This window comes from Pseudochaenichthys georgianus, chromosome 17 (genome assembly GCF_902827115.2).
Source record: "Pseudochaenichthys georgianus chromosome 17, fPseGeo1.2, whole genome shotgun sequence".
Taxonomy (NCBI): Eukaryota; Metazoa; Chordata; class Actinopteri; order Perciformes; family Channichthyidae; genus Pseudochaenichthys; species Pseudochaenichthys georgianus.
Window position 1 is genome coordinate 21,428,267 of NC_047519.1, and position 17,518 is coordinate 21,445,784.

Consider the following 17,518-nt stretch of genomic DNA (forward strand, 5'->3'; position numbering starts at 1 on the left):
CATGAAGAGAACATTATGTACTTAATATCCTGTTGGTTCAGTCTGTAAAAAATAATCACACTTCATTAGTTTACCATCAACACCACACGTTGTATGTGTGTATTATGTCAAAAGCACACTATATGTGTCTCTCTAGGGCCTAGGTATTCAAGTAGAAGCATGTCTTATTTCTGTCCATAAGAGATGATTGTACTTAAGTAAATGTATTGTATTCTAATAATTTATTTTATGGAGAACATGGAGAAACATTTAATACATTTGTATCTGACCTGCCTTTGTTTATTTTTTGCTAATCAAAATGTACATTTTTCATATTGCTTTCTTTTTTTTCTCTTCAGTGTCTCATCAAATTTGGACCATCATTGGAGGATTTGCATTGTTATGATGTACACTTACCTTATTTGTACATATGGAATAGTAAATACCATGGATTTATGGATTACACAAAGGAAGCATGCCATGGTCATATGGGAAAGAGCACTGATTATGTCCCATAAGTGTTCTTTTGTCAATGAACTCTTCAACTGGAGTTATATAATCCACACATAATAAATAAGAACAAGTGTTTAAAATGTATATATTTTTTTAATTCTTAGGAACTAGGAAAAAAAGTAAACCAAATAACTTTTTTAAGAATTTGTACAATGCAGGTCAAATCAGGAAGCAGATAATGTATGTAATATGGTGATCAGGGGTACAAGAAAAATATCTCGAGTATTCCAGGCTCTTGGTAGCTGAGATAGTCCCTTTAAAATCGGATTGAGGAATACATGAATTCTGCGTATTGTGATGATTATAGTTCTCCAGAGTGAGCTCCTTTAGAGTTAGCTTTTTCTCAGCAATGGCAAAACACTTAACAAAATCTTACAATGTTGACATTAATATAAAATAAGCAAATTACAGATGGTAATTACAAATGAATGAAGCAACAACACCATGCTTCTTCAGCAGATGTGCGAAAGAACATAGCAGTTAAGGGAAGGCATGCTGTTAAAAGATACCACAATATACTTAAATATAATTGAAAAACAAAATAACTTACTGTGAAAACAAAATCAATCAAACCTTTAACTACAGGGGTGATGTTCCGGATTTTTTATTTTAGCTCAGTTATGTTATTTCTGCTCAAAATAAGTGTATTTTGTTAAATGTGAACACTTGGATATAACTATAACCATTCAAGTGCCAAAAAGTCGGGTCAGTTTGACCCACATCATGGCAGAAAGGGCTTATACGCCCGGAGTACTTTTTTTTTTTTTAAATCAAAGTACTATTATATAAACACCCAGTCTGGAGGATAGAAGTACCCAGTACTCCTTCAAGTATAAGCTTTTTCTATGACCCAGTCAAATCCAAATGGTTTCTGCACAATTACCAAAGAACAGCAAATCTCAAAATAAACAACAGTAAATAACAAAACTAAAACAACAATCATACAAAAAGGTAAGGAAGGAACGGTTCTTCACTTTGAGAGATTGTATTTGCTTAACAGTCCTCCGGGGGTTGCTGTTGGCCATATTATTGGAGCTAAGGAACTTGCTCAAAAACAAAGCAGTACTATAGTACTGTTTAATCTACTTCCAGGTATTTGCAGTCTGGGAGATCGACGATCGAGAGGGGATCATGTCCAGCAGGTACTCCCTCTGACGAGCGTCGGCGCTGGCTGACGTCTTGTGACCTGTCAGGCTGGGGTTCACGTAGGCCATAGTGACTCCTGTGAACATGCAAGAGAGCAGCAGGTCAATATGTGGCGCAAACTGCTAAATGCCCTTCCAAGTAGAAACATAGTTTCAGAACGCCTGAATATATATCAACCCGTTTCCAAATAGAAAGCAGACAGACTTAAAAGATAATGAGAAAAATCTCACTCTAAGGATTAGGAGTGACACCCAAGGAAAACTAACAAACCACCAAACTGGGGCACTAAAAGAGAATTATTGAGATCACTGGCAGGGGTAGGACTGGAGAGTGGGATTGCCTTGTCCGAAAACATTTCCTCCTCAACTTTTGTATAAGATTCCTTAACTTTAGAAATGTTTGAAAGTAGGATGTTCAAGGATTGCTTTGGGACCAGACAGGAATTTGAAAGAGAGCCGATGTCAGTCGGCAGGCTGGTATTAATGTGAGTCTACCTGTATTGCTGTTGCTCTGCTTCTTCCATGCAGTGGATGAGGCACTACCTCCGCTGATATTCCTGCCGCCGGCGGTTCCACTGCTGCTCACCTTTGAACTCTGGACAGAGCGGTGGGAATTGTGGGCATGCTTACCTGGCCGGCTGACCAAAGCTGCAGCCGCCACTGCACTCTGCAGCTGGGAGGAGGAGGAGAAAGAATGGGGGACGCCCCTCAGCCCCAAGGATGAGACACCATGGGACAGCTGGCCCTGGGAGCTCTGAGGGGAGTTAAGAAACACACAGTGGATCGTAAGTTACAGTTCCCTGGACCGCACAAATGCTTCTCTTTAAGATAACAAATTACTCCAACCTGCTTGATAGAGTGATGGTAGACCATGTTGGATCCTCGGCTGGCCTGTTGGAGGTGGTGCATAGAGGACGCTCTGGCGTGTGCCTGCTTCAGCTGATGGGACACCAGCTTCTCAGCTTTCATCGACGAAGAGGAGCTACTGTGAGACACTGATGAGGAAGTCTGCTGAAAAATGCGCTGCTCTATTTCCTGCTCTTGTTGCAGTGCTTTGACAAACGCCGCTTTCAGCCTATTGGTATGCTCCGCCTTTAAAACCTTTTTCTGATTGGATGACATGCAGTGTTCACAGAGGAGTGCCCCGCCTTTTGTCTTGTCATGCCTCCAGCGGCAGGTGAAGTCGGTTTTGCACTGGGTGCAGGTGAAGGGCTCTCTGGGAATGGTCTTGGACAGTGCTACACCTGTCTTTCCTGGATGGAGTGAGATAGGAAACATACAGAGGTGCTTGTTTGGTGTCACACAAGTCATTATAAAGAAATAGATACAAGAACTTGGTGAAAGTGGTGAAGGCATGACTTTCCATTCCATAACATTGGGTAAAGACAATTGCTAACACTTGTTTAAAACAAGTCCCATATCTTAGCCTAACACCAAGGGCTGAAACTAATGAGTATTTTCATGAATAATTGTCTCAATGAATTGTTCTATTAGTTGTTCAAAAATGTCACAATATACTACATCCCCATCAGATATCACAAAATTGCTTTTCAATGTTTCCAATGGCAATCTATCATAAGATATTCAGTGGACCTATAACATTAACAGCAAAGAAAATCATAAAGTAAACAAAAAAGTAAAAAGTAACACACCTCTATGGATGGTATCAAGCAGATTCTGTACCACTTCCTCGAGTCCCACCAGGTAAATGAACTCATTATTGGCCGCAGAGGGCAGGAAGTTAAACTCTGGAGCAGGGGGTTTGGGTGGGGGAATCTCCAGCAGGGTCTTCTCCAGTTGTTTGCGCAGGGCGAGTTTAGCTGCAGCTTGGCGGCTGGCTGGAGACTCATTCACGCCAATCAAAGACAAGCTGCTTCCTGAGGAAGAGCCCTTCAAACTGGATGCTGAGGCCTATGAAACAAGCAAAGGCATGCAGAAACAAGACAGGTGTAAAGACCCAGTCATGATCAGAATATTTTTGACTTGTCTGAGCAATGCTGAAGTTACCAAATGTGATGTTTATGATCATACTGTTGGACCCCTATTCAAAGCTTCCTTAGACCATTTAAAATGTGAAAATATCTAACAACACTTATAGAATACAATTATTCAATTGTACAACTGAGTGGATTTACGTATTATGGCTCATAGTACATGTATATCTATTGACCAACCACGATTGATAGTATAGCCCTCAGTGATTTATAGGTCTAAAGAATAGCATGCATTCAGTTAAACAGTAGGTTTGTGATTAGTAAGACATGTCACTACCTGTTTTTAGCAAAACCACCGAAACCACGTTTAGATAGCAAAGTCACTAACGTTTTCTAGGTACATTTATCACGAGATACTGTAACGTCACCTTCATTTCAGCCCTCCGAAAAAAGTTGGTGATGGGTAATTGCGCCATGTTTACCTAAAGTTAAGGTAATGTAAGCAGTGGATTTCACAGTATTACCAGATAAAGACGTACACAATATGTAGACTGAAGTGTTTTGTTTCTAAATGGCGTGCTATCACTTGCAGTCAACTGTTTGACCTACGAGATTTGCCACCTCATAAAGTCATTATATTGGTCATTACATTTAGCTCAATTTGCAAAGTTGTTTTAAAAGCTTTTCTTCTGTAGTTAAATAATATAAAACTGTTGTTAACCGTCAGTTTACCGACGACAAATTGTAAACGGAAGCACGCGGTCCAGCCCCCGACGTTAGCGATGACAACTATGCTAGTTTATTAAGCTGTAGCTAAAATGTAGCTTAATGTAAACAACATAATGCTAATAGTTTTAATAACTGGTAAAATGATGTGGTGTCGTTTTGTTTCGCACCTGAACAGTAGTACAACGCCTCAAGCGTTTAGACGCCTGCTTTCTTCGCTTCAAACGCTGATATAAAATATAAATAGCCACAATCTTTTTAAGCCTTTCATCCATTTCTTCAGCTATAAAGACGGATCAAGAATGGAGGAATCTGTTGTGTCTGTATTCTGCTGGATCAGCAGATCAGCAAGTAGGCCTATACAAATAAATGTTAATTGTTTGTTTATAAATAATGTTAGCCAACCATTTAATTGGGACATTGTGATCAAGGATGAAAGTTATTGTTAACTAATGCTATCCGTTTCTTTTTTGGAACTAGATTTTTTTACTGAAATTAAGACAATTGAAGATCAGTTTCTAAACCGGAACAAGCATTTGTTTGTTCAGTTTGTGCACAAATACTTATCAGGCAAATTAAAAATACCTCAACATAATTCGGACATTTTAATTTTCCACAATGGGTTCAAAACACATTGTTCATGCAATGATTACATTTCATTTAGCTGATGCTTTTTATCCAAAGCGACTTACAATAAGTGCATTCAAGAAGATACAAACGTGAAGAAAACAGAATCATATAAGTACATTAGGTTTCATAGAGCCAAACCATTTTAAGTGCTACTCAACAGGCTTTAGATAAGCCAGTCCTTTGTTAGCATATACGTGCTTTGTTAGTATGTAAGTGCTTAAAGCACCTGTGAGATACTGACCAGTGTGTTTACACTGCTACCAATTCTGATGAGGCCTGAGTTGAGCATTCCTCTCTGGCCTTGATTTGTGGGGGCTGAGGTCCTGGAGCCCATCAGCAGAGGAGGAGGTCCTGATCCTCCAGAGGCAGCCAACTGCTGCTGCTGGCGCAGAGCGTGGATTTGCTGTGGAGAGGTAGAGATGGGCTAACTAGTACAATGAGAGGGATGGAACAATGGAGGGGCATCAAAAGCCCCAAGCAAAAGGTGCACACAAAGAGAGACTTGCAAAAAGAGATCATAAGTACTAATGTATTTGAATTAATCTCCCTGTAGATTGTCCAAGAGTGAAAACCCGCAGTGGTACAACTCAGGCTATTATTGCCCTGACATTTAAACCAAATAAAAAGTCATTTTAATAGCTAAGCATGTTGTTAACATATTCCCTTGACTCACCTGTGCCCCTCTGACCAGAGGTGGCATTATGATCTGGGAGCTATGTTTGGACAACATCTGCTGCCCTCCTCTCACCAGCGGCGGAGGGATGACCATGCCTGAACTCTTGGCTGTCAAAATCTAGTCAAAGAAAAACAAAATCACAAACAATATGAATTATAGAATAAAGGTGCTGTCACACAGATAGGCTGCCTAAGTGTGTTAGTAGAGCATTAACCTGTTGAGAGCCTTTGTTGCTTGTAATTGTTCCTCGAATGAGAGGAGGGGGCACAGAGGAGCCGGACAGACCGGAGGGCTGAAAAGGAAATTGAGACAGACATTCAAAAAATAAACAGGATGCTGTGTGGAGTGGCAGACTGTGTTGTGGGGATGTGCAACTAATTGTGTGGCTCTGCTAATGTGGGAGAGAACCGTTTACATTCTGAGGAGTGTCCTTGTGTATCTGGCTCTGTCGAAGTTTCTTCAGAAGCACCAGCTTGGCCTCCTCCAGTCTCAGCTCCTCCTTCAGCTGCTTAATGATGTGCACCCTCTCCGCTGGGCTGCTCTTCTACAATACAAATAAAACAACATCACTTTCATCATTTGCTTTACAAAGGACATTAACATTTGATCATGGAGCCAAACTGTCCACTTTCTACTTTGTTCAGACAATGAAAAGCATAGACTGTAAATTAACTATTCAGAAATAAAACATGTCCACAGTTAAAATCTTTAAAAAAAGTAATAGCCAATGCAAAAGTTACGCCAATGATGAGTCAACTTATGATCACGATAAAAACAAGTGCCACCGATATTAATAACTGATTAACCAGTCATATAATTTTTAGGCAACAATGCTGTTTTTAGCTTCTCGAGTATGGAGATAACCTTCTTTTCGTGGTTTTATTTCACATTAACCTAAATATCCTTGGATTTTGGAAGGACAACAAATTTAAAGACTTCACGTCGAGAAACTCGGTAGGGACATTTTAAACTTGTTCCTATAATTTACAGGAGAAACAATTATCTATTACTCAAGAAAATGATTGGCAAATTAATGGATTTTGAAAATAATAGTTATTTGCCACCCTAATTTTAACGTGTCTCCAGTGCTTTAGTAGTACAGTAGCCGGACAGTTGCGCAACGTTTAGCTTCTCACCATGAGCAGGTCTATGTCCAGCTCCTTGAAGTGTCTCAAGCCATTCATCGGAGGGCTGGGGGAGTCATTATCTGACAAGATGATGACATCGTCATCTTCAGGGGACGGAGGCCGTTTCTCCCTTTTTATGCTGACAAAAGTAGGAGTTAAATTGAAATAAAAATTTCAGATATACTCAAGCAAACAGAGGTAATGCATACAAAAACAGAGTAAATTCATGTTTATTTAGCTTTTGTTCTTAAAGGTGGGGTAGGTAATTTTGGAGAAACCAGCTCGAGTGCGCTAGAATTTGAAAATACACAGCCGGGAAAAATCTGCCACTTCCTTACAGAGCCCCTCCTCCAACACACACGAACGCGCACATGACCAATGAGGGCACAAGATAAGTTTGTGCACAGATGGAAGGCTGACAGGCAGGTAGGCCATCCAGTTACTTTAGCCGGCCCGGCTAAAATGATTGGTCATGCTTTTTACAGTATTACGGCTTCCACAGATGACATTTTTGTATGGATTTTTTGTCAAAGCACTTAAGATATTCATTGCTATCGGATGTTAAGAGCATTCCATGGAATATAACAAAAAGTGTATCTCGAGCCGGTTTCTCAAACTTACCTACCACACCTTTAAATTGTTATATTTATTATCAGATGCAACAAACACAAGAAAACAGTATATTGGCATGTTATATCAGCAATCAGTCGCCCTGTGCTTTATTGGCATTAGCCTTTGAAAATCTGAAAAAGTCTGTTGAACATTATTGAACAGTAAAGTATCAAATTCAGACATATTTGAAATGTTGAAAACGTTGCGATCTTCACTGGGATCTCTAAAAATGGTATGTGAGCCTTCATTAGTAATGTCTACTATATGGAGATCTGCTCCTCAACCACAATTATAGCTTATGACTGGGGGTTGATCTGTCCACTACAATCTAAATGAGTCTCTTCCACAATAACTTCTCTCTAAGTTGAAGCCACACCAGTCACAATGCAAAGGCTGTTTGAGAGCATATATTTCCTGTTGAAACAGGATATTGTGGCAGCGCATAACAGGCGTCTGAGTCACTCTGAGGGTGACCTGTAATGAGCTATATACGTCACCCAAAGCATGCCATGAAAATGAAAGTGTGTGGGAATCTTGAATGTAGTTTAGATCGACCCTCATGTATTACAACCCCCCCAACCCCCCGGACACAAAAAGCTTCTCCTCAATGTGACTTGTTCTACTGCAGGCCATATGCAAAAAGCAGATGACCTAAAAATAATTAACTAGTGGTGGTCAAAAATGTAGGAGTGATCTTCCTCTATAATCCAAGGATGGTGTTGTTACTACAGAGATTATATATTAATACGAAGTTGTTAAAATCTACACATGAAGATGTGAGATGTGAGGCCTGTCTCTCCTCGCCCTGCTCCGTGTGTGTGTGTGTGTGTGTGTGTGTGTGTGTGTGTGTGTGTGTGTGTGTGTGTGTGTGTGTGTTTGTGTGTGTGTTTATATTAGTCTCTCCTCAGGGCTCAGCAGCATCATCACTTCCTGTGGATTAATCACTACTCTTCCAAAGAAGTCACATGACCTCAAAGTCATCATCACGTGACACACTCACTTTTCCTCCTCCCCCTGCCCTCACTGTTCCTCCACTGTGGAAACCATGGCAACAACCGGCTGGAACCGGTTTGTGACACAAGGCTTCATTTTGTGTGAGGGGAGTTTTTTAGGGTTCAGGTGGTGAGTGGGGGGAAAATGGAGGTAGACTGAAAGATAAAGTTACACATCATCTCTACAGACAGCTACCCCCCACAGCCCCCCTCTGCCGTACAGACATCGTTTTAAAGAACATCCTAAAAGTACCGTTCGACATTTTTAGTCTTTATTTATGTTTTTTTACAAAGTTGAATGAGTCTTTTCCCCAACAAAAACATCTGAAGAAAAAGTCTTTATGTAGTTTAGATGAAGTTTCCTGCACATTCACACCATCGCCAAAAGTGTCCGAGCTTTTTCTATTGCTGCTCCTCACATCCCGCATTAAGTCCTGTTCCACAGACTGATGTCTGAAGCCGCCCCGTGGCTTTGGTCAAGTCCGGCCTAACTTGTTTTTTGACGTCTTCTTAATGCTTTAAAACATTTCGGGGGTTTAATTCGGTACGTCATAACTTCTCATTTAGTTTTTACATCTTCATTTTTTATTATATCAGTATGATCCACTTTTTATGTCTTGAAATGTGCGCTTGTATTGTGGCAGATCCTAGCCTTGACTGGAAAGCACTTTGGGTGACCTCTTTTTTTGTTTATGAATAAACTGTCTTCACTACTTTCTTGACGGAAACATCATGTAGTTGTCAAAGCTGAAGAGAGTTTACTATAAAATGTTACTCACCCTCTGAAGGTGCTCATGTCCACGGGCTGGTCTCCCCTCTGAACTTCCACTTTGATGGTGGCCTTCACCTCACCGGCAGCCAGGCCACTGGACGCTTTTGGCTCTGTCAGTTCGATCTTGCTCCTTGTTTCCAAAGCTGGCTCCGTCCTCACCTTGATGTCTCTGTCCTTGTGATCAGTCTGATTGTCTGAGCTGGGTTCAAGCACCGTCTGTTGTTTTTGGGTCTGCTCCTGATCATCCTTCACAGGATGAGAGGCCAAAGGTAGCGCTAAAGGTAGCGGCGACGGGCTCTGCTCTGGCTCCTCCTTGTGCTCTGATTCGACCGTGGTCGGGCTCTGATCTTCCTGTGCCGTTACCGAGTTGGCTTCAAGTTCAGTTTGATCCTCTGTCCTGGGTTCAGAAGGGTCCAATTTAGGCTTTTTGCTTTCATTCTCATCCTCAGAGGGTTCTGTAGAATGGGGTCCAGTATCCTTCCCCATCGCCCTCTTTTGGCTGCGAGTCTGGCGAACAGCCTCCTCAGACATCCCCTGCAGATATGAGAAAAATGTTCATTAATATGTTATCAAAAAAGGTAACAGAACTAAAGAAGACAGGCTATTTTCTTGGAGAACAATCTTAAGCGTGCTTGCTTATGCTGATAAAACCAGGTGTAAACACTGTAAATAAGAAAAATGGTAAATGTGGAATGCAGTGGAAATGTCAGTTGGGATAGTATTTAAAGTCTTACTTTAGAGAAACCAGCAATGGTAATATAATTATTCATTTTACAGAAAGTTGCATTGGGATTCTGGGCTTATCATTCAAAACATCTAAACAACACCAACTTGGCTGAACTGTAGAGCACACAAGGTGACTGAGATGGCGTTTATACAAAGCATGTGGGATTTGGAAAGTCATGTGACCAAGATGTTGACTCAAGTATAATTTAAAAACACACAATTATGCAAATGTAAGTTTAAACCGAACATCAACGATGGTGAAAAAAGATGGGAGTAAAAAAAGACTAGCGTTCTCAGTAATTACTCAATGTTCAGTGCAAAACAAATCAGAGGATCGCTTGAATGCAACAACAGGATCTTTTGAAAGAGAGGTAAGAACAAATGCTGCAAGGAGACACTTTCAACAGCTGGAAAACATCACAACAATAAAAAGGGACTTGGGGCAATATTCATAATTAACTGGAGCATGAATTTTGTTAAAATGTTCACATCAACCCATGAAACATGTGTTTTAATTATTTATGTGTGTACAAGTGATATCATCTTTTTTTAATGTAATTCAAATAGCTTGTGTGTAGCGTTTCTTTCCTTGAGTCAGGCACCAAAGAGCACTAGATCTATTACTGTCTGATATCCCCCTGTACAACAAATTCAATCCCACCAGATGTTGACATGCCAGCTGAAGTGGAGATTGACAGATACAGCCGCTCGTTCTGTCTAACACGTACAGGTTAAAAGGTGCTCACTCACAGATGTGCACCAGTACATGGTACGTGCTGACACACATTATCACTGCAGTGGCTGCTCTGAATCCCTCTGACCATACATGATTCAATACTCAATACATGAACCAGAATAGTGTTTATGATGGCGTTTTTTACGTTATTAACCTTTTTATCATAAAGACACCATACGTTTATCTGCACAAAAGGCCACTAAAAGAACTGTGTACTATTAATAAATCAGTGGCATCATATTCTACCTGGAAACTTCTGTCAACTGATTGTGTAAAATGTGTTATTTGTACGTCACATGATACGATAGGCTTCTGTTGGGTGTAAACATGGATGTAAAGTAGTGGAAAAAAGGCCATCTTAGTTTCTCAAAGTTGATGTCAGTTCAAAACTCAGTTTATATGATATAAAACCAAGAAAAGCTGACCATCTCTATATTTGAGGGGCAAAAACAATTATATCAAATGTATAAATGGATTGATCTATTATCAAAATAGTTGCTAAATATCTGTCTATTGACTAATAGATTAGTTTACTAATAATTGTTTCAGATCTTCTACTTACGTCTGGATAGAAAAGTGTCTGTATCATTAACAGTTGGTGAAACACCCTTTCAATGACAAATCACTGACAATTTTCAGAGTGTCGTGACTATGTTTATCCTCAGCTATTAAAGTTACTAAGTCACTTCAGAAATGACTCGCGTTCGAGATGTTGAAGGATCAAGAAAAAAACGATTGAGATAGAGATGTATTCTATTGTGCAGGTATAGGCACTCTTTGAGATTACGTTGGCCATTATTAAATGTAAGAGCTAAACGCGTACTGGCACATATAGCATGCTGTAAGAGAAGACCTGGGTTCAAAGTTCAGAATCTCATGCAGAAAGCCCTAGTGACATTGAGGGACCTACTCAGACCGCCGCTATTTACTAGTCGACCGCGTAGAATAAACACAGCAGTGCAATGTCGTGCATTATATCCATGCATGGATGTCACAGAATCGAGGGCCAGTCCTGCCAAGTCCGCTGAGGCCCTCAGTCCGCACACCCATCCACTACAGGAAGCTATGGTTCTTTGGGGGGAAAGAAGGATTACAATTAACCCTCACAACCTACTACTTCTCACTGTACACCCCCCCCCCCCTCCTGTTCTCAGAATAGTTATGGCGGCGAGCATAAAGCACACCGTGTCCATGATGTACCCAAACACACTATATACATAGAGAGCCATAATGCATTGTGCAGAGGAATCTTCTGATAACACTAAGCTGACTAAGTTTGTTTTATTTAAATACTCTGACATCACTGAGACACATATGACATGACCCTTCCCAGGATTCAGTGGGACTGGGACACAAAGCACTTTCCCTGATAACTGGTTTAAACCGGTTCGCGGGTGTGTGTGTGTGTGTGTGTGTGTGTGTGTGTGTGTGTGTGTGTGTGTGTGTGTGTGTGTGTGTGTGTGTGTGTGTGTGTGTGTGTGTGTGTGTGTGTGTGTGTATATTTGTGTGTGTGACAGAGAGAGAAGCTGAAGCTGCTTTTAACCCTTCAGGTGCTGGAGCAGAAGCTTCATCAGTGATGGCCATTACGCAGTGTGTGTGTGCTGCAGACAACTGTGACGGCATCACTCAATCAGATGCATAAAGCTGTGAAATGATGCTGGGGTAAGAATTTAGACACGCCAACACCCCCCTGCGCCCCCCACCACCCCCCACACTGACCCTATCTTTGCAACAACAGATCTGAATGGCTGACAGGTTTCACATTTCATCTTCATGGCAGTTTACACACATTTCCATCTAGCCCCCCCCCCCCACACACACGCACGTACTTATGGTTGATCGAACGCTCGTCGCTCACCCACCCAAGAATTTGACGTCATATGCAACCAGTGCAAATGCTCTAAAGGCAACTAAAACTGGAAGGAAAAACATCTTCTTTACACCTTTATTCAGTCTATGTACATAAAGTTAACAAACATATGTACACTAACAAACACACATAACAGGGAAAAGAGCTACGCTGTCCAATTTAATATTGTAATATTTTCATGAAGGTTTCATGGTACGGTTATAAAAATGATCTCGCTTCACAATATTATCCTGATAGTTAAATAAAATGGAAAACCTCAATAAGCATATAACAACATTGTAAAGAGATAAATGCACAGTGTGGGAATGGTGATGTGTCTATACGTTTGTTTTGCCGTAACTCTAGGGTTTTACTTTTTGACTCCAACGTGTGTATCTTAGCTTGCAACTAGCTACGTAGTCCTCTGCGTTTGCTATCCGTAACTCTGCCTGCTAGACTCACTCAGCACAGTCACTTATCTCCCATATTCTCCGTAGCCGTCACAATTGCCTCAAATCTTGAAGAAAACTGTTTTCATGGAGCTCAAAGCGGCCAGTATTGCCCCCCTCATTCACTCCTTCAAGTCTAGTTTCCACCTTGCATGTGGTATTCTTTCAATCTCAGACTTTGCTCTTCTCTTTGCTCAATTCACCGGTTTTCGACATCCCAACATCCAGATCCACACTCTCTACAGTTTTATGTTGCAAATTCGAAGATTTTTTGTAGAAATTGTTGCAGTTTAAGCTGTGTGAGTCACGTCTTTCCACGCAACCGCCATACCCGGACATTTGTAACCAATTTTTATCATAGCAATAGTTTTGCATCAGCAGGATTTTTTTATGACCTACGCATTATTTCTCTGCACGCAGTTGAGTCTTCCATTGTGGGAAAGAATGTACATCCTGAAGAAATATTTATGTAAAGCAGGTTTGAAATGCACACAAACGCGCCATGATTTGAACTTTAAATGCAAAAAAACTGATTAATCCTTTAATCTACTGCAGCTTTCAAAAGTAACTTCAGTGAAACAAAGTTTATGTCTGGGGGCAAATGTGTACTGACAAAAAACTACGTAAATATGGTTGCTTATAAACATTGCATGATTTTTGCAATCATCTTGCATGTCTTGTGTCTACTTATTTAAACACAGTCTAAGGTCTGTTTTCATTCATTGATCCGGCCACGTTAACAACATGTCCTCAAGGCTTCTCATGTTACAAACTCTATTTTTTTAATCTTATCATTAAGTTATGAGTTATGAGTTAATAACATGTGTTAGATTTCTTAACTAACAGCATGTTAACTGTAGAAACTGCTACGTTTTTTTGTTTAAAAAAAGTCTTTGTTTTTACTTTATCATTATTGCTTTGTGTAGATAAGACTTTTAAACATTATTAAACTCAATCCTCTGATTAAGACTTGCAGTGTAATTACATCACAATAATTACCCCCATATTATCATATTGCATAGTGCAAGTGGCAGAACACTTTAATATGGTATCAGGTTGCTGCCACTATCCGGGTAACGCTCAAACTTAGAGTTTCTGCTGAGTGTCTTTCCTCCTGCCCTGAGGTGGTTATCTATCTTGTCACTCATGGATCATGTCAACCATCACTCACTCAGTAAGCCTTCATTTAGGCTGGCGGGCTCACTTTCAAACATCATCGATGTCTGTGGCTACACATACAGTATGTGTTCAGCATTTTATTTACCCACTGGCAGACCTTTAACCTGGGAAATATATTTCTACATTGCGCAAGGTTTTCAGAACACGATGCACCCACGCAGTCACATTACTTTGTAGAACTGCTGCACCGGCAAAATACTCTTATCAATTATCTGCTTGTGTCTGCCAGAATAGCAATTACTAGTGATAATTGTCTCAAAGTATCAATTAGTAACAAAAAAACGTATACAATTATTATGAAGCTGATTAGTGGTTGCTTCATGAAATACCTCTAAATTCTTGACAAGTCAGAGCTTTATGCAGCAACAAACACCTCTGTACATAACAAAAGGGCAGAAAAAAGCAATTAGACAGCAAATTACTACCTATATATTTGATGAAGTCATGGAGGCTTGACTAAACAGCTGCCCTGTGACCCCTGCAGTCATGTGCAGCAGCTTAAATTGTGGCCAGCAGACGACCCTTTCCAGAACAGTGGCTGATTCCACAACTACACTAGGTCAGTCTTCTGTGTGATCACTGGAACAGTGCTTTCTGGAAACAGAAGTTTCTGAACAATTTCTGAGTCACTCGCTGTTGTCATTGTAATATTATCAATACAGTCACTCTGGGGTGGATAAGTCTCCCTGTGGATGTACAACTTCAACACTTTGTAGTGTCAAACCAAAGCCTTTTCCTTTCTTTGGACCAGTGTTAGTCAACCCCTTCTCTAAAGGCAACCTGCATTTTGTTCACAGTGACAGGTCATAAACAATGCAACTGATTGTTAACATGCAAACAACACTTTACAGGGCCTTTGTTCACATGAACAACTGACTGTTTATTCCAGATCTCCACAAAGAGGCAATAAAGTCTCCCAACAGTAATCACTTTACCAGTCTTTATAGCAGGCACAGTACTTGATTTAAAGTGTTGATGTGCACAGGTCCTAATTAACCAAAGCTTACTGACAAGTATGCTAAAGATCTTTAAAACAAAGTGGAGCTGCAACAGTCAGTCAAATGACAGAATCAGCAACAACTTTGATAATCAACCGTTTGCTTACTCTTCTAAAGAAAGCTTAATATTTTTGATTCTGGAGTGTTTTGGTCAGACATAACAGGACATTTCCTTTGACTGGTAAATCAAGAAAGATCCCAATTTCCTGTTGTTTCAATAAATCAGGCAGTTAATTGAGAGGATAATGAGCAGATTAAGCGGTTAAGACAGTCATGGTAAATTGCAGCCTTAACAAAAACAATACTTTCTGAAATCTTTAAATGTAGCAACAATACATTAATATCTTCCTCTTTTGTTATTTGTCTGATTATTTGCCAGGCTACTTCAGTTCAAAGTTGTAAACCAGATTATTATTACTGTCACCTAGAAGGCAGTTGATTAATATATCTGATAACAGAACAGATATGATGTAATAAGACCTTAATAAATAGCAATACATGTATCCAGCATTTCGTCTTGATCCACATCACATTTAACAACAGTGGCCATGCCTTCACAACACGCACAATGCTGCATGGGCTACTTGTCAACACTGCGAGTCTGTCATACAAAATATATTAAAAGCTTTTAGGGTCCGAGTGCAACAATAAGTAAATAAGTATCAGGTATAATGTCAAAAATATATAGTTTTGTCCCAAAATTAAAGCAAACTGGTAAGGTTCTGATGGCTGGGAATGTGTGTGCGAGTGTGTTTGTGTGCCTGTCTGAGCGAGACAGAGAGGGAGTGTGTGCGGTGTGTGTGAGAGTGTGTGAGTGTGTGTGTTCAGCTTTAAGATGAGGAAGACTACGGTTGTCACAGAGAGAAGTCGGAAGATTAGCTACCAGATAGCAGAACCAACACTGGTGCCAGGGGGCTTAAAGCGAGCAGCAGCGTCCACCATTAACGTTACACCACCACCACCAAATAACACCAGCCAAACCACAGTCAGCCCTTTAAAAACTAAACCCAGCCCACACTACAGCGCAACTAGCCGTTTTTTTTAATGTTGACAGAGGAGGTGTTATTAGTTAGCGAGCTAACGTGAGCTAACATCGACACAAACAAAAACACGAAGCCACTTTATCTTATTTCATCAACACCACCGGCTGTCAGACACTTAAAGTTAAAGTAGTAAAAACTCCTGAAGCCGGTACTATTCAACATGACCCACACCAACACCAGAACCGAGCCCGGACCCTAAACCCTGGCTGGCTTCACCCCCCCCCCCCCCCCCCCGATGCGGGACATCCATCTGCCTCAAAAAGCGGGTACAAACTTTTATCTTTCAGCCGTAAAAGTGAGGCTGTGAGAGGCTCACCGGGACTGTTTACCTGGGTGTCCCCTCTGGAGGAGAAACCGAGCCCGGAATTCGTGCATTTTCATCGGCCGGCCGCGGACCGAGCGTGCCGCCGAGGAGCCGCTGGCGTTAATCCTAACCTCCTTTAACGACTTCTACCGCACATAATCACGTCCACGGATCATGGTTACAAACTGGCAAGCTTGGGAAAACGTAAAATAAAATAATGTTAGGCAGAGCCAGCCCCCCCCCCCCCGCACACCCCCCGCACACCCCTCCCTCTCCTACCCGGTGCTCAACCTTTGGCTCTGCGGAGAAGTGTTACTTTTCAACAGCCCATCAGCTTCTTTATCGTCACAGATAGGTGGAGGAAAACCTGGCTCCTCTCGACGACTCCGAATAAAAGGCTCCTCTCGATACACTCTCTAAAAAAACTTCACTTCACCACTGACAACTTACTCTGTAGCTTTATCGCCCGTTCTTCGCCGATGGTCGACCAGGGAATGTTTAATCTGCAGTTAACCTCGATAAATCGTTGCTTTTTTTAAATCCAGGGGATATCCTCTTTTTTCGGCCCTCCCCACTGCCGCGTCTGTTGCCAAATAATGCGCCTCAACACACATGGAGCCGCTGCGTCCTCTTAGTGGGCATGCGCACCTCGGCATACCAGGACGACCGGATAACATCATGTTAGCCACTGACCACCAAGGGCCAAAGCAGGACGACCATGTCAGGGGCCCCGGGCTCCTTGGGTTGACCCATGCCCGTACTGAGTTCCCCTCCAACACACAGTCAGACACACACACACACACACACACACACACACACACACACACACACACACACACACACACACACACACACACACACACACACACACACACACACACACACACACACACACACACACACACACACACACACACACACACACACACACACACACACACACGGGCACCTAATTGAAGGCACCACACAGTTCACCAGAAACACTCACCAGCATCACAATTGCATTCTAACATATAATAAACATCAACCTTAGGTCAGGACTAAACAATACTTTATTAAGAGCAGGCTATATAGGCACAATGGAACTGGACGCCTGCAAAAATATATCAGATATGAAAAAATGCAACA

The 17,518-nt window shown here is 41.2% G+C and overlaps 1 protein-coding gene across 3 annotated transcripts; it reads right to left on the reverse strand.

Moving 5' to 3' along the window:
- Positions 1–565: 565 nt before the first annotated feature.
- LOC117462314 (transcriptional repressor p66 alpha-like) lies at positions 566–17,041 on the reverse strand. 3 transcript variants are annotated; one of them, XM_034104483.2, is made up of 11 exons: positions 16,841–17,041; positions 9,114–9,640; positions 6,740–6,869; positions 6,019–6,147; positions 5,818–5,895; positions 5,601–5,720; positions 5,169–5,330; positions 3,290–3,548; positions 2,484–2,890; positions 2,133–2,391; positions 566–1,714 (listed from the first exon to the last, which is right to left on the reverse strand). In XM_034104483.2, exons 2-11 carry the CDS (start codon positions 9,635–9,637, stop codon positions 1,575–1,577), a joined length of 2,208 nt encoding a protein of 735 aa, XP_033960374.1. In that variant the 5' UTR covers positions 9,638–9,640; positions 16,841–17,041; the 3' UTR covers positions 566–1,574. The 3 variants fall into 3 exon arrangements, with proteins under 3 accessions (XP_033960374.1, XP_033960377.1, XP_033960375.1); XM_034104486.2 differs by having other exon boundaries at positions 2,268–2,391; positions 16,841–17,040; XM_034104484.1 differs by lacking the exon at positions 16,841–17,041 and adding an exon at positions 16,416–16,621.
- Between the last annotated feature and the right edge of the window lie 477 nt (positions 17,042–17,518).

Excerpts from the sequence above, each read along its gene's own strand:
- LOC117462314 (XM_034104483.2), bottom strand. The coding sequence starts at position 9,637 with ATGTCTGAGGAGGCTGTTCGCCAGACTCGCAGCCAAAAGAGGGCGATG. Across the intron at positions 3,549-5,168 it reads GTAGCAGTGTAAACACACTG|GCCTCAGCATCCAGTTTGAA; the intron begins GTCAGTATCTCA and ends CTTGTTTCATAG. Across the intron at positions 2,891-3,289 it reads GCTTGATACCATCCATAGAG|GAAAGACAGGTGTAGCACTG; the intron begins GTGTGTTACTTT and ends CACTCCATCCAG.